This window comes from Talpa europaea (genome assembly GCF_964194135.1).
Source record: "Talpa europaea genome assembly, chromosome: 5".
Classification (NCBI taxonomy): Eukaryota; Metazoa; Chordata; class Mammalia; order Eulipotyphla; family Talpidae; genus Talpa; species Talpa europaea.
The window spans coordinates 94398261-94421035 of record NC_140071.1 but is presented as its reverse complement, the minus strand read 5'-3'; the positions used below and the strand labels follow the sequence as shown (position 1 = coordinate 94421035).

The 22775-nt window shown below is 40.7% G+C and overlaps 1 protein-coding gene across 2 annotated transcripts; it reads right to left on the bottom strand.

Moving 5' to 3' along the window:
• Positions 1–1707: 1707 nt before the first annotated feature.
• On the bottom strand, positions 1708–21820 carry TMEM150C (transmembrane protein 150C; the record flags this gene model as incomplete). 2 transcript variants are annotated; one of them, XM_084233555.1, is made up of 7 exons in its annotated part: positions 1708–1916; positions 5317–5494; positions 7988–8115; positions 15763–15830; positions 16726–16758; positions 16882–16935; positions 21741–21820. In XM_084233555.1, the coding sequence occupies 7 exons, from the start codon at positions 21818–21820 to the stop codon at positions 1708–1710; spliced, it is 750 nt and encodes a 249-aa protein (XP_084089681.1). The 2 variants fall into 2 exon arrangements, with proteins under 2 accessions (XP_084089681.1, XP_084089682.1); XM_084233556.1 differs by having other exon boundaries at positions 1708–1823; positions 5431–5494.
• Between the last annotated feature and the right edge of the window lie 955 nt (positions 21821–22775).

Genomic DNA, 22775 nt, shown 5'->3' with positions numbered 1-22775 from the left:
GGGAGAATACTCTGCTTCTTTTGATTTCTCCTTTGCCAGTATTCTCACGCCTCCCTCTGACCCTTATTCACAATTTCTTAGACATTTTCATCTCACATGAAAGTCACCTTGTATTTTCTCTTAATCATCTTCGAGCTTCCTCTTACTCCTTTTTTTTACCTTTACATTACTAATACTTCTATTCAACTTTTTTTTGAGCACCTAATATGTGCCAGGCACTGTGTTAGGAGGTGGGGATAAATACGGAGATGAAAAGTCATAGACCCCTCCTCTTCAAAAAGCTCATACTTTGGATTGAATTTAGAAAACAATGTTTTTCACATTTTCACAAATCCCAGGCTCCTAAAGTAAATTTGGTGACTTCTTGAAACAAAGTGTACTCACAGAGGGCAAACTGCCCCACTCCAACTATTTGAATTCAGAATCCTGCTCTTTCTATGAAGCATGAGCTCAATAGTTCAGGCCTAGTGTTTGAGTCCTCAGCTCTTAGAGGCTGGGACTATATGTTAGGCAGCAGAGGACCAGCCACCCCAATTTGTTTTGGGAGGGGAAGGTAATCTTTTAATTGGCTTCTACAAATTCCAAGTATGAAAAGCTCTCAATCCATAAAATAATACTAAACTTGAGCTATCGATACATATTAATAAAGTCTTGCAACAAGATGCTCTAAAATTCCTATCTTTTATAAATGTCCAAGAGGAGCTCTTTTATTACCTCTACACATAATTCTGCATGATTTTCTGCAAGCATTTTCTTAGCTTTAAACACCAGAAGAACAAATTAAGCCTGCAGGTGACCTTTTCTTTAAAAATCTTGGTTGAACCCAAATAAGCTCAGCTCTTGCCTGTGATCTACATCTTTATCCATGAAGCCTCGAGAGACCCATGGTAGTTACTTGAAGAAAAAAAAGAAGCAAAAACTGTACACAGCATACTATGGAAGCAAAAATGAAACCAGATCCTTGCCACTCCCATCTTGTTCCACGCTTGGCATACCATGTCCCCACAAATATTCACATTTGGAAACATTTTTCATTCACAGTAAATCAAATTCAAATTATGGTGATAGGCTTCGTTCTCAGCAGTGTGCAGCATGTTCTTCCATGGAATCCACACAGCCAGCCACTGGACAACGATGAGAGTTTTTGTGGGAAAGTTCTTTCCTTGATCCTCTTCTCTGTCTTTCCGTAGGTTGTGCAGGGTCATATCTCTAAATGTTTTCCTTCATATTAGATGATACTCTATCCTTTCAAGAGTATTAGTGCCGGATTCAGAATTTCCTGATGAGCTGGTTCCAAGCCCTTTGGAACTGAAGGCAACTTTAGGAGTTGGCATTATTCCCATATTACATTTGGCCTGCCCTATGGTATGGTAGGGTGATCCTGTCTGAAATATGTGAGGAGAATGAGAAGAGCAGGGTGACTTGGGAGAGGGGAAGAGGTCATCATGCACAAGTTTCTTGCCCTGTCGTGCATATATTTTCAGTGAAATAGTGTGTGATTTGACACATAGGGCTTGTGCTTTTTCCGTAATATCTCGCCCTGAAAAGCTTTTTTTGGCAAATGTGGCCATGAACGTGTGTGTGTGCGTGTGCGTGCGTGTGTGTGTGTGTAAAACATGTCATGAGGTTATGTGACAAGTCCTGTGAGTGTGTCCTGGCCCCTCCCCTACTCACACCCACCTCACCACCAAGAAAAACTAATGGGTTTTACACCTGGTCGGTTTGATATTCAGAAGCTTCAGAAAGACTTTCTGAGAAGCTTAGGAAATTCTCCTGGTATTCAGAACAAACAATCTCGTAACGGTAATGCCGGAACTCCACAGCTAAGGTGCCAAAGTAAGACAGGAAGCACATGACCAGGCCCCACTGAACCCTGGCTGCATACATGTGGATGCCTTGAGCCATGAGGATAAAGTCTGGGGAGAAGCAGTCAAGGAAAGTACCCTCTTGTCAGCAACATTAACACTGGGCTCTTTTCAGGGCTTCCTGGTGGCGCAAGGGGTTAAGCGTTAACACTATGAAGCTATCTGCAACTACTGCAGCATGATTTCAATCCCTGGGCAGGGAGGTGACCCACATGGTGCAGCAGACCTCTCCTGTCTCACCCGCTGCTCCCCTCAGCAGTGTATTTCAGTCAGTTTGCCTGTTCTGCTCCCAACTCTGTCTCTGGTGAATCCTATTACCCCCGCCCTTGCACCTCTGGCCTGTAACCGAGTTCTTGCATGCATAAATAAATAAATGAAAACCACTGAGCTCTTTTCTGTCAGAGACAAGGACAAGTTGTAGGAAAAGTCTGGCTCTCCAGGGACAGCAAAAGTTAACTTGACAGTTTGTGTTAAACAAGCATCTTCCCTAATCATACCTGACCACATTGTTAAGCTCTTACTATCTGCCAGACATGCTTTCAGGTGCTCACGTAAAATCCAATGGAATCCTCCCAGCAATCCTATTATTACCAGTTCTTCTAAAAATGGGGAAGCTGAGGCCAAATGAATCAGTAATGGCTGAGGTGGCACAGGTATTAACCAGTGGAGCTGAGATCCAAACACAAGCACTCTGATTTCCAGATTATGCACTGAACCACTACAATGTCTAATAAACTATGAGATGAGCAAGAGGGTGACAACTCAAAGTACTTAAATGGCCAGGAAAATTATCTTACTAAAAATCATAGCAAATGGGGCCTCCCCAGTGGCGCAGTGGTTGAGCTCTGGGCTGCGAAGCTGCCCGCAGCCTCTGCAGCGCTGGTTCGATCCCCACCAGCCAGCGAGAATCCCACATGGCGCAGCAGACCTCTCCTGTCACACCTGCAGCTCCCCTCAGCAGTGTACTTCATCAGTCTGCCTTTTCTGCTCCCCGCTCTGGCTCTGGTGAATTCTCTCACCCTCCCACACTTCTGACTGTACCCAGTGCTTGTATAAATAAATAAATAAAGAAAATAAATCTTAAAAAAAAAATCATTGCAAATGCCTATGGATTCATAGTCATCGCTCTATCTGCGGAAACAATGTTGAACATTTCAATTCACTACCTATTTCCACACAAGCTATGCTTGTCTGCAGCACAATATCTAAGTGGCCCCCCTCCCTCTTCAGTCTAGTTTTCACTATTGTCTTTCAGACAATACTGTAGACACAAGTTTTACATGTCATGTTAAAATTTTCACCCAAATGAAAATAAACAATTAAAAAAAAAATAGCTGAATGAGGGCCTTCCTTGTGGCGCAAGGGGTTAAATCTCAGCACTATAAAGCTATTGCCAGCCAGTGCAGCATGAGTTCCATTCTCATCCAGGGAGTAGCACATGGTGCAGAAGACCTCTCCTGTCTTGCTTGCTGCTCCCCTCAGCAATGTATTTCAGTCAATCCCTCTGCTATGCTCCCCACTCTGTCTCTGGTGAATCCTCTCACTCCCCCTCACCTCTGGCCTGCACCCCAGCACTTATATGCATAAATAAAAATAAATCTTGAGGAAAAAAATAGATGAGACCCCTCTGCCTGAATATATATACACTTGAGTATGTATATATGTTGTGTGTGTACACACACAGCACACACACCACACCAGGATATGTGAAGGAAAGTGCTAAGAAGAGAAAGGTTCACAGCATGTTTTAGTGAAAGGCCAAGAGATTAAGGATGAAATAAATTTACTTAGAAAAATCAGAAATATCCCTTTAGAATTAGTTCTGTCCTTCTAACTTAGACTTGATACAGGGAAATTTTCAGAGAGCAAGAGTATACAACATTAGCCAAACTTTGTACTCCTGACAGTCCTGAAGGCATTTACCTAGGAACTGAGAAATGTAATTGTTTAGAAACAACATAGATCAGAATTGTTTGGTCTGTGAACACTCTTCTGACTGAGGGTTTAAAATATTGTCAAAGCAATATTAACTTAATAAGTTAATGGGAGAGGAATAAACTTCAAATCTTCTACTGACAGTTCTGAGCTTTTTAATCAAAATGTTTTAATAGGTTGGTAGCAATAAGCAAATTTTTTAAATTTGAATTTCAAGTCCTGAAGTGCTCTGTAATGTGACTGCAGACTTTCAGAAAACCACAAAATGATTGAAAAACAGCTTTTTCAAGAAGAAATAAAAGACACCAAATACTCTACCAATGAGAGAACATCTCTGAACGCTATATGATTTTATATTTAAACTCTCTCTAAGATAGGATGGTGTAATGGCTAAGTGGTCAAGAACCGAGCCCAAGTTTAAATCAAGATCACCAACTATAAGTGCTTCACTCGCCTTATCCAAGTGAGGATAAAGGCAATTGATACATTTAAGGTACATAAAATTACACCTACTTCATTTTAAGTGCCCCATAAATACTGATTATTACATGGCTGAACACTCATTACTGTGCCAAGTATTCGGCCTACCATCCAGGAACCTATTTTCTTCTCTGGTTTCCAAAGGAGGACCTATTGGATTGGTGATTACTTGGCCCCACTGAATGAGTGACTAGTATGATTAGTGGGACTAGAATTGGCTGGATTCTATGAGACCATACTCTCAGTAAGTAGGGTCTATGTTCCAGCCTAGGTTAGTTGCTCTAGGATTTCTATTAGTTAATCTCACAGTGAGGCATTCTCCACCTGCCTTTCTGGGGGCTCTAAGGTTGTTACTGGGATAAGATGAATTTCAGGTGTGTGAGACAGGGCATTCTCCTGGCATTCTTTCCAAGCTTACCATGAATAAAGACTGATTTCTTTACCCCCTCTCACTCTTTGTGTTTGTCCTGCATTGCTTTAAACATTGAGAAGAGGAAGGGAAATGAATAGCATCTCAAAATCTCAAAACTATGTGTTTAGGACAACTATATACCCACCAGTAAATTAGCTCTTCAATTTGTTTTCCAGAAGTCTTACTGATTTCCCCAAAAGATATAAACAAATTCATTCCTTGAAATTAACTGTTGAGTTAAAAAATGAAATAATAGGACCATTAACAAAGTCACAAATGAAAAAAATGTTTAAGACGGAGGGAAAAAAATCGCAATTCTCTTTGGGCTATGCATTCTGTTTTTCAGAAAGGGAAACAATTACATCACAAATGAGGATGCATGATACCCTTCCTACAGATTGAACCAAACAATCTTGAGAAGGATTGTTTTATTTTTAGTTCTCCATTTTGGCAAATCAGTCTGTGAGTTTTTGTTTTTATACCCATTTTTTTTGTTTTGTCTAAGATGCTGAGATAATCTCACAGTATATATACCCTAGCCACCTGGGAATGGCAATTTTCTCATCTTACAGACAACTTAGCTGTGTTTTAATTGGCATAGACCTTTCCACACTCAAAGGATACAGAGGACCACACAAAGAGTAATAGATGCTGAAAGAATAACTCGTGGAATTCCAACTTTCCGCCCTTCATTCTTGATGTTGACTTTGAGTGTCAATGCAGCCTGGATCCAGCAGGTCAATGTGCCAAATCCAAAGGTCAAGGACGTTCCAACATTATGGATTTCTTCATCATTAGTGAGCTATAGGATGAAGAGGTAATGATGTGTAGAGATTCATATGGAAAAGACATGCCAATGAATTATGTAAGGAAGAAAAAATAAAAGTGATAGCCAAGAAATGAGATGACAGATTCTGGAAAGATTAGAGTCCTTCATCTCCATTGGCTGGCTCTTTTTATCTGTTCTTAATTGGTTTGAATGCTGAGGTGAAGGAAAATACATAGTTCCCCGAAGGCCAAAATATTTGTTTAGAAAAACCATGCAGGCAATGGTAATCTACTCCTTTAATTTATTTTCCAGAAAAGCTTTGAGGAAAAGGAAAAAGCAGGAAGGTTACACAAAAAAAGAGAAATGTCAAAGTTTCTACAAGCATGTACCCACTTTGGTTTCCAGATTGGGAAATAAGATCCAGGATCTGACTTTATTAACTGATTGAGGAGGATCAATTCTAAGCAGGTCAAGACTTTATTGGCATAGGAAGTAAATAACAGATGAGTTGGGATTTACTAGAACAAACTTAGCTTGTCTATATAATGTGACCAACTCTATTAATGGGAATTTTTTTGTATTGCTTTCCTGTTACAATAAGAAAACTGCCATATCTGGAGACCCGTTAATGGGCAACATTGTTGAAAGATCCTTGGTCAAGGCTTTTAGAGAGTCAACAGATTCAAGAAGACTCACTGTGTTATTTCACTGGATGGAGGGGTAGAGACATAAACCAACTCCTTATCCACTGATATTTTTAAATGTTTCTGTCACTTAAATACCCTTTAGTAATTACATATATTTTAATTACACATATGGGAAAATAATTTACTGTTGAAGAGAGGGCCTTCAAAACATTGCTTGACATTGCTGTACACAATGGTTGTATCAAATCAAAGTTATATTTCCCCTTTGTAATTTTCCCTTTTTTGATGTGCAATTATTTTCCTCTGCACTGCAAAAAGCCACATTTTCCTCTTTTAGTTCAAAAGAAATATTTTCAAAACATAACGTTAAATAATGATTCCTCAAAGCAAATATTACTTCTAGGAAGTTGGTTTTCCATGCTGTATAGTATATTCATTTGTTTTTTTTTTAACCTAATTTTAAAAATAGATAATATTGTTACAGTGTTCAAACTTTCAAAAATGATTAAAAGTTAGATCTAAAAGTTTGTCTCCTACCCCAAATTCTAACCACCTCAGTTTCTCCTCAGGCCATTAAATTTGTGATTTATTTTCCATGCATTCTTTGTAGGTATTCCAGAAAGTGTTCTTCATATGTAGTGCCATCATTCATGGTTTTGAAAACTTGTGGTTCACCAAAAAACACCTAATCTTTGAGATTCTTCTTGGACTTAGGTTAGGAACAAAAAATTATTCATTGACCATTGTCTAAATTTTGGATGGGAAGAATGATAGTTATTGAGCACTTTACAACATGCCAGCACCTGCAGCATGGAGAGGTAAGTGGGAGAAAGATTCCCACCAAAATCTCAATAAAGAATGCTTGGTACTCTATAATTTTGGAGCTTAACAGGATAAACTCTCAAATATTTGTCCTAGCCAAAATGTTCTAAGAATGCAGCTTTTTTGAGTCTAACTTGATATAGGATGAGACCTAGAATTGTTAGAGGAATTGGTGGAATTGCCTATTTGTTCAAATGAACTGTCAAGTCAAAAATAAACATTGAGTTGTTACTATGTACCAAGGGAAGTCTCAGGAAGCAAGTTATTCTGGTTCAGTGAATTTTTAAGGCTGAGGTTTAGAACAAAGAGTCTTAGAAAATCCACTATCATACATTCTTAAATGTCTATACCATTTTTGATTTCACACAGTAGACAGAAGAGTCTGGAATGGTGATTGACTGCAAAGAAAAAATTCCTAACAGAGATAGATAACTAGGTTGGAGAAAATCTGGGAGAGAGTGGAGATAGAGGAATCGGTTAAGTATTGAAATAGTGCAAGGGTATCTATGTCTATTTTACAAATAATGTCATTTAGGTTAAGAGCTGGGGTTTAGCAAGGGAAACTATTCTTAAATGTTGTGATCTTGGGCTTCTAAGTTTCTGGAAAAAAGAGTTAGGGTTAGTATATCCTTATACATTTTGGATTTTCAAACCTGAATTCCATGTAAACTTGCTAATCTGAAATGCAAGCTTTTACCCAATAAGGATGTTCATAGTTTATGGGACAATGACCCCATTAATTTTCTAGAAAGGTATATTAGGATACAATTTACTATAGAAAAAAGTGTAAAGCACTTTAAAATCCTTTGCAGAAGTTATACAGCCACTTTAATAGTTACTTGTGCACCCTCACATGTGAGATGAGAACTTAGGTGATTGAGGCAGAAAGACCATAAGGTCTGGCAGCAAGAGAGGTTGTGCCTCTCAGGAATCACTCTTTGCATTTTTTGTTTTTGAGGTTCATTCAGAATTATACTTCAGAGTGACTATATGTCAGAGGCTATGACAATCATATAGGTGAAGTATGACATGAAGGTGAAAAGGCCAAATGAAGTACCTGAAAATTACCAAGTAAGGTCATTCCAAAGGAAGCCAGACACAGTGCCACCAATCCACTAATATTCAGCCACGGATTTAAAACCTTTGGTTTCAATTGTATGAAGCGCAGTACAGCCACCACAAGGGCTAGGAATAAAACAAAATGTTAAAATTAAAAATTTTAAAGCATACACCCAGACCATGAGGCAGAATTCTAAGGCTACAATGTGCAAAATTGAACTTTCATCACAGTGCATTTTAAATCTTTGAAATGACACACAATTTTTTTAAAGAAATTCTTTCATGTGATGCACATAATTATTTAGACACCTAACCTGGGAGAAGCAGAGAGGAACTGAAGCAGCAATGCTATATGTTATTTAGCTGATGTAAGGATGATAAAACTGTCTTTTTTTTTTTTTTTTTTTTTTTTTTTTGCATAGATGACCTGGACTATAGGCCAGAGGTGTAGGGGGTGAGAGGATTCACCAGAGACAGAGTGGGGAACAGAACAGGCAGACTGATTGAAATACACTGCTGAGGGGCGCAGCGGGCGAGTCAGGAGAGGTCTGCTTCGCCATATGGGTTGCTCCCTGGCTGGCCGGGGATCAAACTCGTGCTACAGAGGCAGCGGATTGCGTCATAGTGCAGTGCTTAATCAACAGTTGTGCCACCAGGGAGGCCCCCATTCAGGTTTTTTTAAAAGATATATTTTATTTATTAATGCATACAAGAACTGGGGTGTAGGCCAGAGGTGTGCAAGTTGGGGGAGAGGATTCACCAGAGACAGAGTAGGGAGTAGAACAGGCAGATTCACTGAAATACATTGCTAAGAGGAGTAGCAGCCGAGACAGGAAAGGTCTACTGCACCATGTGGGTTAGCTTCCTGCCTGGCGATCGAACTCAGGCCATTGTGGTGATATTGCTGATTCTTAACCCCTAGCCACCACGGAGGCCCATCCATCCAGTTTACTTTTGCCCAAGAAGATGGGTGCCAAGGATTAGGTATAAGGACAGGTAGATATTAGTAGCAAGATTATATTAAATAATGTAACATTGAATATTGAAAATTATAGAAGAGTGAGGCCCAGCAAATCCCCAACCACATCTCTCCCACTTCCCATTGATTTTACCTAGAAATTTTCATTGCCAAAGGACAAAGTTAAGGGAGTTTTTTTCCTTTTTCCTTATTTTTTCTTCTATCTATAGAAGAGTGGTAATCATTTCATAATAAATGTCAAGCTGTCATGCTTTATATCTTAAACTTATGATATATGTCAATTATTTCTCAATAAAACTGGAAAAATTCAATTAAAAAATCATACCAATTATATTAAGAAAGCTCAATTCTTCCAAATGATATTAATCACTCATTTTAAAAGGCCACTCTATATTTTGAAACAAACAGTCATTAGGGAATCTGAAGAGAAAATGAAGGAAGTTACCTAGATTTATATCTGACTTCTAATAGTAACCTTCAGAATGGTTCATTCTTTTTTTTAAAAAAAAAAAAGATTATTTATGCATACAAGAGCTGGGGTGTAGGCCAGAGGTGAGGGTGTGTGTGTTTGTGTGTGTGTGTGTGTGTGTGTGTGTGTGTGTGTGTGAGATTTTCCAGAGACAGAGTGGGGAACAGAACAGGCAGATTCACTGAAAGCTGAGGGGAGCAGCAGGTAAGTCAGGAGAGGTCTGCTGCGCCCTGGCCGGGGATCAAAATCATTTCGCAGTGGCTGCTGATAGCTTCACAGTGCTGAAATTTAACCCCTTTTGCCACCAGGGGGGCCCAGTATGGTTCATTCTTAAGGCACTAGCCAAAAAAATCCCCTTTGATTAATTTGTTTTTGTGCAGGCTATTTTCATATTTCTACAAAAAGCTAGGAGAAGTTATTCTACAAATGATAAAGAAATACTTGTAATTTATGTAAACTGTATTTATATATATGGAAATGCACTTACTACTTCCTAAGACAATTTATTTTGACATTAAGGTTTAGCAGGGAAGATAATTAAAAATTCAAGAATTCCCCTATTTATACAGCAATTACATAGGTAATCATTTACTAAAGGTTTTGCCTTCATTGCGGGACATTATAAGCAGCCATTAATAAAGAAAAGTCATCCATAAATTTGCATTTCCCATGTATACTGAATTCCATAGTTTCAAGCTACGAAGTTCAATTCAGTGAGTTGACCTTCTGTTCTAAGTACTTCTGCAAAGAGTGACAAATAATTTGACTAATACTTGGATTTTGAAAACAAAATAGGAATAAACCATAATTTATGAAATCTTACATTGTTCAGTCTGTTTAGCTTTTAGTATATTTATACTTCAGTTAATGCCCACTTTGATCATGAACTTGTTATAATCGAGTTGACACAGTTTGTTAACCTACTGGTTTGAGGGACGTAGTTAGCAGTTATAATTTAGCTGAAGTCATAATGACAATAACTATTTTAGAGGATAAAAAAATAACTCCAACTTCATATTATTTCTTTGGGGCTGGGGGAAGAAGTGGGTAGCAGAGAACTTCAGCATAAGCACTCTGACACAATGTGATCATTAGATAAATAAGTCATTAGATTAAAATCAGAAACTTCAGGGCATCCCTGGTAATGCAAGGGGTTAAGACGCAACCTATGAAGCTGTCCGCAGCCACTGCAGCATGAGTTCGATCCCTGGCCAGGGAGCTACCCACATGACGCAGCAGACCTCTCCTGTCTCGCCCACTGCTCCCCTCAGCAGTGTATTTCAGTCAATCTGCCTGTTCTGTTCCCCACTCTGTCTCTGGTGAGTTCTCTCAACCCGCCACACCTCTGGCCTGTATCCCAGCTCTTGTATGTATAAATAAATCAATCTTTAAAAAAGAAAAACAAAACCAGAAACTTCAGAGCACTATGGGAAATTAATTAATTAAGTGTGGATATGAGGGCAGGATGACAAAATACCAAAAGAGCACATTTAATTTTTTTTTTTTAAACCAACAAGTGAAAAGTATTACTCTGGGAACTTTCTGGTTGTCACTAGTTTGGAGGGATAAGACCATCAGGGCACCAGCACAAATTGCTGCCATCACAGACACTGAAACGAATCTCCACATTGACGGGTCCAGTCAAGCTATTCCACTCCGCCAGAGGAGTGTCTGTTACCCATGGTTGCCAACAAGCATGGAACCTATAACATCTCCTGGTACCAGCATTGCTATTTATTATATGGATGATAAGTCATTTCATCATAAACTTATGATTAAATTAAACAGGAAACAGATTCGTATGAAAAAGGGACTTCAACCCAGTACGCCTGACTTTCAGAACTGCATTCCAAACACCATACTTAGCCCTTTAACTTTAACTCCATTACTAATCAACTCAGACTAGGGAGACTTTCCTTCTAAGAGAGATTCAGTTGAGTTTTTAAGGTGGTGGGAATAATAAATATTCTGGTCCTTGAACCAGAATGTTTTTTTCTTTTTTTATTTATACAAGAACTGGGGTACAGGCCAGATTCACGGGAGGGTGAGAGGATTCACCAGAGACAGAGCGGAGAACAGAACAGGCAGACTGACTAAACACATTGCTGAGGGGAGCAGCGGGCAAGACAGGAGAGGTCTGCTGCGCCATGTGGGACCCTCGCCGGCCAGCCGGGACCGAACCTTTGCTGCAGAGGCTGCGGACAGCTTCACAGTGCGGCGCTCAACCACCTGTGCCACCAGGGGAGGCCCTGAACCAGAATATTTAAATGGAGGCTGATTCAAACTGTTATGAAATACATTTTCAACCAATTAGTGATTTAGTTATATTTTCTTGAAAAAGACTTCTAGGCAGTAGTGTTTTCAAAGCCATCATTATATATTTTAACCAATTTTGACCACATTAACATTCTGATCAACAGATATATGTTTTAGTTGCACTGAAAATTTTAGATATTACTAACAATTTTAGAGAAGACTTTTTAAAAAAGATTTATTTTATTTATTTATGCATAGAAGAACAGGGATGTAGGCCAGAGGTAAGGGGGGTGAAAAGATTCACCAGAGAGAGTGGGGAACAGAACAGAATACACAGAAATACTATACTGCCAAGGGCAGCAGCGGGTGAGACAGGAGTTCTGCTGTGCCATGTGTGGGTTAGCCCCCTAGCAGGGGATCGAACTCAGGCTGCAGCAGTGATAGCTACTATATAAATTATAAATTATAACTTAACCCCAATGCCACCTGGGAGGCCCCATTAGAAAAGATTTTTAAAACCCACTCTTTCACTGTTTTTGGTATTTAAAACAGCCTTTTGCTATAAGAGGCATCACCAATTTAACATCTATTTTTAAAAACCACAAATATTAGGATATTGCTTATTTTCTTTATAGTTTTTTTATATTGAGATTGATTGGGTTTTTAAAGTTCAAATTCAAAATAGTAGCTCTTCATTGCAGTTCTAAACTGGTATCAAGCCAAATTCTTTGTCATTTTGCTTACATTTACTATTTATACATCAGTAATTCCTATTTATGACTGCAGTAGAACATAACAATCGATATGTTTTGGGTGAAGGAAGGGAAGCATGACTGAAATCATTCAGGTGACTGAAATCATTCAGCCATTAGCTTTATTCTCACAACCTCTCCAAGGCAGAAAATAACATTCCTTTCAAGAAATTTCTCTTAAGTCTTCCTCCCTGCTGTACCACCTCTCAGGAAAAATAAAAGTGAATTCAGGAAAAAGAGCATAACTAATTCTGTAAAGAAAATTATTTCACAGCTTATCTTTGATTCACCTGTCAAAAAAGATAAAAGATCTTTGCTAACTAATTATAATAAATGCTACCTCAACTCATTTGGGGACTACAAATTATAAGCTTAACAGCTGCCAAAAAGCAGTAACTTTTTGGAAGTCTAGAATATTTCTTAAAGTCAGTTATTTATGCTACCTACAGTAATAGTCTGAAGTTGGCAGGGCAGCCCCAAGGAGGCAAAAACATTCACAGTATAGAGTGAGACTCATTAGTAAATGGATTCTTCTTTACTCCTTGAGTGAAAACTAAATAATTGTTGGTTTACTCCCACTGAAAACTAATTTTAATCAGTTTGTGTCTTCCAGATGGCGCTAAAAATGATGAAAGATAATAAACACTGGATGTTGCAATACCTTAGAGCAAGAGCTAGTAAAAGCTTAATTGCTTCTTGGGGGAAGCCAGGGGAGGACTGGAGAAATCAGATAATGACAAATGTCATCTGAAGCAAAGTTTTCATTACTTTGCTCTCAGAAATGCTTTTGTAATTAGTTAATCATAAGCTTTATAGCTGGATAAATTTGTGAACCATGCAAATTAGTATTTTTTTAGATTATACATTAAAGGCTACTGGTAAATAATAATTTGTCTCAAGAATATGAAGGAAAATTATATATGGCTTCTGACACATTTACTGGTTTCTTTAAAGCCCTGAGGACAGACAGCTTTCTAAAAGGGCAACATCCTGGATGTTGTGATTAAATGACGTAGTATTTGCAAAGTACTCAACAATTGTGCCTGGCATATTAATGATTGTCATTAATGATTGTTATTATTGCAACCATGGGTATGATCATATGAGTGTGTGCCAATCATATGAGTGTGGTGAGAGGGCAGAAGGTCTGGGAAAGGATCCTGTCCCAGAACTTCAAAATTTACTCCTGGAGTTGTGCTCTATTAAATACAAATATCTCCTAAGTAGTCATTTACGTCTTGTTATGAATAAGCTTATTTGATCTTTCTGAAGAGCGTGTCAAGAGTTGGGAAAAAGAGCAAGTATAAAGCTCCTAGCAGTTCTGAGGCTGAAGGAAGTGAAGACAAAACTTGAGTGAGCAGGCCTCGTGTCCAGTGCTCACTCCCAGATCTAAATGCATCCTTCCTCAGACCTTGTGAATATTTGAGATGTGAAAATCCTGCCTGCCAAGGGTCTGAAGAGAAGAGCTTCTTTAAAGATTCAGTAACCCCCAGCGCAGAGTGTATCTCACCTTCTCCTGAGTGCTGGTGTAGCATCCCGTGCTTTCCAGACACTTCCTGTGAGGAGAGTGGGATATGCTTTGGAAGCCTGGGTAGGGGAAGGCTTAGACCCAAGTACTGTTAGATCCAGGGAGGAATCTTTTCAACTGCAGCGAAGCACTCCAATGTACTCCTGTCTGAACCTCACAGGTTTAAGAGAGGGCTCTGGGCCTTTCAGGGAAAGTTCTTCAGTTTCTCACATTTTGAACCTTTGAACACCTAAGATCCTGCCCATGTTACATGTTGGAACAACCATCTCCCTTGATTTTCCAGTGAGATCTAAGGGCCTTCTCCTACCCTGTAGCAGACATTAAAAAAGACATGTAAGAGTGAGTAAGAATCCTCTTGAGAGAAGTTATAGGTCAAAGAAATAACAGGTCACCTCTTTGGGATCAGTGCCACAATGACTGAATGTTCCCTCAGTAATAACACCAGTGTTAACTCTTAGTTGCAGTGTAAGTCTCAACATCAAAAGAACCATTTTCAGAAAACCATTGTTGAAAAACTTAGCTGTCACTGCTCACTCCCCACAGCACACCCACAAAGTTAGTTTGCCTTTTGAAAGATAAGAGGAGGGACCTGACCATTTCACTTGAGGAATGGGCAGATAGGGTTGAGTGGGGAAAGAGGACATGACTCATTCTGATGACCCCTTAGACTAAAGGGAATAAAATAGTAAAGGAAGATCTTAGGCCCTAAACGAAAAGTGGGCAACTGGGGCCAGGCATGAGCACAAAAGATGTCTTTATTGTTTCACCCTACATTTCCATTTGACAGATTAATATATATATATAGGCAAAGGGAGCACATCACCCTAATGTTAATGCTGACCTTTAGATTTAAAGACAATATCTACACAATCAATATTTATCACAGAGGGACCTGCCCCGGTGGTGCAGCAGTTGAGCGCTGGGCTGCGAGGCTGCCTGCAGCCTCTGTAGCGCCAGTTCGATCCCCGGCCTCCCCGGCCGCTGGCGAGGGTCCCACATGGCACGCAGACCTCTCCTGCCATGTCCGCTGCTCCCCTCAGCAGTGCATTTCGTCAGTCTGCCAGTTCTGTTACCCGGCTCTGGCTCTGGTGAATTCTCTCACCCTCCCCCGCTTCTGACTGTACCCAGTGCTTGTATAAATAAATAAATAAATAAATCTTTAAAAAAAAAAAAAGAAATGATAATCTTTATGTTAAAAAAATATTTATCACAGATAAGAACCTGTCTGCTGAAGAGGGAGGTAGAGACAAAGTGGGGAGGGGTCCAGTGGTCTAGGGTAAAGGACTATGGTGGCTTTGGTGATGGGTGTGGTGTGATATACATCTGAGGTGGTGCAAACTTATTCCCCCGAATCATATACAGTGTTGTAAACCAATTAAAAAAAAAAGAGAGAGAGAAATATTTATCACATTGCCTATATATATTTTTCATCCTTGCCAATGAAGGAATAAAAATGGCATTCTTTTTAAAGCAAACATACTACACAATACTACATTTCATGCAGAATTTTATGGCACATGAAATATATTATTTCATGCAGCAAAAGAAGTAAAGTAAAAAATAGATTAAAATGACAGAGATGGTAAAGAAAGAGAAAATGTATGGTAAGCAGAATGAATATAAAAGAATTTATGAGAAAAAAAGACCCTAACAACAAAAAGCTACTTTCAGCATATTGACATGACAAATTATCAAGTAAGCCTACCATGCTTTTGATGTGGGTTTGAGATAATTTAAAATTAAAAAGAAATGTCGCAAGCACATAAAACATTCTCTGCATTGTTCTTACCTAGGAAAGCCGCCATGTTCATGACTTGACTAAAGACGCAGCTTGCAGGCGGGTCATCACCTGCAATACTTGAAAAATACTTAAAATTTTATTATTTTTGTATTAAAATCTATAAACTTTTGCAATGAACTAAGTGTTTGTTTCCCCTCAAACAGTCATATTTTGAAATCCTACTCCTAATGTGATAGTTTGAGAAGGTGAGGCCCCTGGGGGTAATTAAGTCTTGAGGGTGGCAGCCTCAAGAAGGGATTGTTGTCTTTATTAAAGGGACCCTCCTCCCCCAGAGCCCTCTCATCCTCTTTCTGACATGTGAGGATACAATGAGAAAACAGCCATCTAAACACAGAAGAGGGTTGTAGGGTAAGGTAAAAGCATCAGGCTTTTCTGCCCTCACGCCATTAGGATAGATGAGGGAACCCTGAGGTCCTGAATGCATGCCTGATGGTTGGCACGAAGTGGGTACACCTAGGCTGAGAGACTGAGTTTATAAGGGCGGCATCTCGAGGATGCCAGCTGAAGCCAAGAACGAACAGAAGCCGAGAGAAGAAGAGAAGCAGAGAGAACGCCAGAGAGCCCAGATAGAGTGAGGATTTGCTGGGGGCTGGGAGGCCTGCCAGCCTCCCGGCCCCCCAGCACCCCTCCCTGCCATATGCCTGGTAAATCTAAATAAAAGACCTGCAAAAGCCACTGAGGACTCTGACTCCTCCTTTACCCGGTCTGCTGGATCCTAGAAAACCTGCTCAGTGCCCTGTTCTGCCCTTACAAGAGTCCTCACTAGAACCCAACCATGGTGGCATCCTGATCTTGGACTTTGTAGCCTACAGAGCTGTGGCAAACAAATTTGTGTTGTTTATGAGCCCTCTCTGACCCCTGTCTCTGTAACTTTGTTAGAGTAACAGGATCTTAAGTCCCATCCCAACTTTTCCTAAGATTCAACTGATTAGGAGCAAATTACCAATTTACCTTATGTATGGCGCATGCTTCACACCAGGTTTCCTGAATAACAGAAAATGCAGAAACTCAGTTCAAGTAACGGTCATTTGTGGCAGTTCACCCTCACTAGTAGCAGAGTTTTTGCTAAGTCTATGGATGAATAATGAATTAATCAGGGAACGTTACCTTTCAGCTGAATTTAATGGGAAAATTTTGTCATCTTCCACAGCTATAAAGTATCTATGAGGAAAAAACAGTTCAAGTTTATAAAACAAAATAATTTTTAAAACCAGGAATCAAGTTTTTCAGTTTTAAACCACATAAATCATATTAATTTTTTCCAAACTGGAAAAATAATCTCTTAATACATACAATGCTTTGCCTATAAACCATCCAGCTCTATGGAAGTCAAATATTATTATTATTATTTTTTAAAGATTAATTTATTTATGCATACAAAAGCTGGGATACAGGTCAGAGATGGGGGGGGGTATATGAGAAGATTCACCAGAGACAGTGGGGAACAGAACAGGCAGATTGACTGAAGTACACTGCTGAGGGGAGCAGTGGGCAAGTCAGGAGAGGTGTGCTTCGCCATGTGTGTTGCTCCCTGGCCGGCCAGGGGATCGAACTCATGCTGCAGAGGCTGTGGACAGCTTCATAGGTTGCGTCTTAACCCCTTATGCCACCAGGGAGGCCCCTCAAATATTATTATTAATAACATTTTCTTTAATTTTCAAGATGCCCCCATTAACGACAATCAGTATAATCTGGAAACTGGAAAATAAATAATACATTACAATGTTGGGCAAAGAAAAAGAAGATTTCAAAATTTCTTTTTAGGGCCTCCCCGGTGGCACAGCGGTTGAGCACTGGGTTGCAAAGCTGCCCGCAGCCTCTGCAGCGCCGGTTCGATCCCCGGCTGCTCCCCGGCCACCAGAGGAGGGTCCACATGGTGCACAGACCTCTCCTGCCACCTGCTGCTCCCCTCAGCAGTGTACCCTGGTCCCTCTGCCTGCTCTGCTCCCTACTCTGGCCCTGGTGAATTCTCTCACCCTCCCGCGCTTCTGACTGTACCCAGTGCTTGTATAAACAAATAAATAAATCTTAAAAAAATTAAAAAAATTTCTTTTTATATACTTTTTCTTAAATTTTATTAATTTTTCAGCACATCTCTATAATGAGGGTACATTTACACAGCTCCAATTGTGCACATGCCTCACACACCCTCCACCAAAATGCTCTCATTTTCTTGTGAGCCTGTAGGGTAAGGAAAAATGTCAGGCCTTTCTGCCTTCCCGCCATCAGGATAGATGATGGATCCTTGCGGTCCTGAATGCATGCCTGATGGCGGGCACCTGGAGTAGGGTGTGGGCATAGGTAGATGGGATTCACCTGGGCTAAGACTGGGCTTTTAAAGGCGGCATCATGGGGACGCCAGCAGAAGCTGAAAGAGAAGCCGAGAAAGAAGCAGCAGAAGCCAAGAGAGAAGCAGAGAATGCCGGAGAGCCCAGATAGAGTGAAGACTTGCTGGGGGCTGGGAAGCCTGCCAGCCTCCCGACCCCCCGGCCCCCCAGCACCCCTTCCTGTCATGTACATGGTAAATCCCAATAAAAGACCTGCAAAAGCCACTGAGGACTGTGACTCCTCCTTTACCCGGTCTGCATGGGATCAGAAAACCTGCTCAGTGGTCATTCCTGCCCCTACAATTGGCGTAAGTCGGCAAGATGATCCATGCAGACGGGTATGGAGCCCTCCGAAGACCTGGAGGGATCAAGGAATAACAGACTGTTTGCCTGTGATAGTGCTGGAGGTGTCATGGCGGCCCAGGAGATGGACGAGGTCTAGGAGCTACAGGACGAGACCTTGTGTGAAGGAGATGCCCGAGAGGACCAGCCAACGACCCCTGAGGCAGCAAGAAGCGTCAGGGAAAAGAGGACCACGATTCGGAGCTCGCTGGTGCTGATGCAGGGAGAGGCCTGATGGACTTGGACTGATGGACTTGGACTGACAATCCTGCCAGAAGGCAGAGGAACTTTGGCAAGTTAAGTTTTTGGGACCCTGGGGCAGGATGCTATTGTTTGTACACCCCAGGAGATGGGAGTCTGGGCTTTGATGGCCAAAAGCACCCTGTGTATGCCCAGCTGCTAGGCAGGGAGAAAAGCCAACTGAGATGGCAAAAGCTGGTGCTGATGCTAAGTTTGGGAAACCCTGAGTGGCTGTTAAGCACCAAGTAAGCTGAGGAAGGCCAGTGAGTCTCGTAAAATCACCTGTGGGTGATGCCCTGCTCGTTCTCTAGTGAGGGTGAGGAGCTGAGGAACCTGTCCTTGGGGGACGGGTGGGGAACGTGGCCTGGGGTGGAGCCCAAGCTGAATGTAGAGTTTGGATCCAAGGATCCCTGACCCATGTGCTTGTGCAGTGGGCTGGTCTGAGTGCAGGGGTCGGCGAGTCGCATTGGTGGCTATGAAGGCCGAATGTTGGAGCGACTGCAGACAGAAACCCTGAGGGTTGGCGATTACCCCCAACAGTATAGAATCGCCAATCCCAGAGTGAGTGCATCCTGGAGGTGGATGCTATGTGTGGTTTGTAGTCGAGACTACAGCCAGAGAAGGCCAGGAAGCCTGAAGGCTCCTGGTGTGTTGCAGTAGATGCCGTGAGTGATTCCCCTCCCTTGTATGAGCAGTGCCTTGGGCAGCAGATTTGGTGGCTCATCTACTGGTACCAATAATTGTCTTTTGCCACTAGGTTGGGGCCCTGCCTGGACTTATTTGTGTTCTGTTGTATTTTGTTGTTATATTGTGATGTATTTGATTTTGTGGGCCATGACTGCATTGTTTATATTTGCTAAGAAAATTGTATATGTGAAGACTATATGGCAGAAAACCCTGAGGGGGTGGACTGTAGGGTAAGGAAAAAATGTCAGGCTTTTCTGCCCTCCCGCCATCAGGATAGATGATGGATCCTTGCGGTCCTGAAGGCATGCCTGATGGCGGGCACCTGGAGTTGGGTGTGGACATAGGTAGATGGGATTCACCTGGGCTATGACTGGGCTTTTAAGGGCGGTATCAGAGGGACACCAGCAGAAGCTGAAAGAGAAGCTGAGAAAGAAGCAGCAGAAGCCGAGAGAGAAGCAGAGAATGCCGGAGAGCCCAGACAGAGTGAAGACTTACTTGCTGGGGGCTGGGAGGCCTGCCAGCCTCCCGACCCCCCGGCACCCCTACCTGTCATGTACATGGTAAATCCCAATAAAAGACCTGCAAAGCCACTGAGGACTGTGACTCCTCCTTTACCCGGTCTGCAGGATCATAGAAAACCTGCACCGTGTCCATTCCTGCCCTTTACAGAGCCTATCTTGGGGTTTGTTAATTTTATTTTATCAAAGAACTAGCTCTTGGTTTCACTGATCTTTTGAACTATGTTATTGTTTTCTTTCTAATTTTTTTATCATTTCCTTCTTTCTACTGATTTGGGGCTTCATTTGTTCTTTTGCTTATTCTTTTAGTTGTAAAGTTAGGTTGTTTAATTGAGATTTTTCTTGTTTTTTTTTGATGTGAATCTGAATTGCCTTTAGAGCATCCACAGACTAGGATTTCCTCCACCCTGGCCATATTTTCCTTCTCTCCCCGCTCTGTCTTCCCTGCCCCAACAAATATCAAACTCAATGCAAAATCTCGGTGGGAAAGTCCTCTCTTTTGCTGAACCTCTGTGTCTTTCTTTGAGCAAACTTTATTGTAGTTTTATTTTCCTTTTAGTAGTGTTTAAGGAGGAGCATGATCCATACCTTTCTTTTCTACCATGTTAGTGAAGTCCTCAGAATTCAAATTTTCTAATTTCTCAGGAATATATGTGTGCCTTTTTTTAGCATTTATACTCCCATGTATTTTATTTGATTTTTTAAAATATGCATTTGGTTTATATATTTTTTTACATCATTTTTCCTTTCCTTTTCTTTTACAATGTTTGCTTTCTTTTCTCTGGTGTAGTCCCCATAGAATTCCCACCACCAGTTCACCCGTGCACCATCACCATAGTCCTTCGTGCTCTTTCCTCTCTCGTTTTGATCCCTCTCCCTCCCCTGCAGAATGTCTCTGATTTACAGATGTCTGTTTTCTTTTGCTTTACTATATTTTTTATTATTTATTTCCCTAATGCCTTACTTGGTTCCCCTATATTCCTCCTATAAGTGAAACCATCTGATATTTTTCTTTTTCCTTCTGACTTATTTCACAGAGCATAATCCCTTCTAGCTCTATCCATGTGTGCCTTTCTTAATCAACTGCAGGGAACTAAAATAACTTTCCTTAAGTGAATAGTACTTGAAATAAGAATGGGAATGTTTTGTCATAAGCCAAGACTCCTAATATAATGCTATCCATTTTATAAACTAACCAAATCCAGTCACACACACAAACTGGACTGTGAATGGAATTCTTAGCATGTTAGTGTCAAATGAGCAAATCTTGCAAATAATGAATCCGTAACACTAGTTTATAGAATGTAAATTTCTGGGGGCCTCCCTGGTAGCACAAGGGGTTGAGACGCAACACTATGAAACTATCCACAGCCACTGCAGCATGAGTTTGAACCCTGGCCAGGGAGGTGGCCCACATGGCGCAGCAGACCTCTCCTGACTCGCCCGCTGCTCCCCTCAGCAGTGTACTTCAGTCAATCTGCCTGTTCTGTTCCCCACTCTGTCGCTGATGAAGCCTCTCACCCCCCCAAACCTCTGGCCTATACCCCAGTCTTGTATGCATAAATACATAAATCTTAAAAAAAAATAGAATGTAAGTTTCTTAAAGAATACAGGAATACAAAATAAAATCAGTATTTTTGATTACTTGCTTTGCATAATTTATTACTCATTCTTTTTATTTACCTGGGTAACCCAGAAGGGAAGCAAAATGGGAACTTTAGCAAGGTTACGTTAGTCAGCACTATTTAAAGTTATTTATAAATACATTCTTAGAGATATGCCACAGACTATTGAAACATCATGCTTTTATCTGTTTTGCACCTGAGTTCTTAAATAATCAGAGAATACTCACACGATCCACAATCCAGCTGAAGTGAACAAAGTAAATACAAGAGGCAAAAACATCCACACACTGCATTTCTTCCCATCCATGCCTGTCCTGCTGAAATCAAATAAAAAGGTATTAGTGACTAAGGCAAAAAAAATTCCATCTTTCAAGATGGAAAGGAAGCTTAACAGAAAAAAGTGCTTTTTATGACACCATGACGAAAATTGTAACTGCCACTACACATGTGGAAATCCCTGGGCAGTTTACATGAATGATTGTTAGCTAGCATTAGCTTAAACATTCCACTGTCTCAGTTGAGAACTAATGGAAAATTTTGCATAGAGACATTTATTTTTTTTTAAAGATTTATTTATTCATACAAGAACTGGGGTACAAGCCAGAGGTGTGTGGGGGGGTGAGAGGATTCACCAGAGACAGAGTGGGGAACAGAACAGGCAGATTGACTGAAATACACTGCTGAGGGGAGCAGCAGGCAAGTCAGGAGAGGTCTGCTGTGCCAAGTGGGTAGCTCCCTCGCCGAGGGAGTGCTGCAGTGGCTGCGGACAGCTTCAGAGGTTGTGTCTTAACCCCTTGCGCCATCAGGAAGGCCGGAGACATTTTATCTTTATATAAGTTCCAATATATTTAAAAATGGACAAAAGGGTTTAGATTAGAACTTTCAGAAGAGTTAGGTACTAATGGCACACTCCAACCTACTTTAGTGCTATTATTAACATTTTGGATTTATGGACTTGGGGATCTGGCATGTACATATGCCTACAACTTGGCAGACAAGAGTGTTAGAAACAAATGGTTACTAAATAAATTAGCTATGCAGAAGGAAATAACAAATGCTTGCAAATCTGAACTTTTCTCATGACATGTATTGAGTAACTATCTCAGAAGACTCTAAAGCAGAATGCTCTGGAAAACAATGCATTGTCCATAACTTTAAATTAGCTCCAGCAACACAATGAAAGTCATACAGATGCCAGACATTTGGGATCTTGTTTTAAAGCAAAATTACACGGGATGTGGTATGTAACAACACCTAAAGGG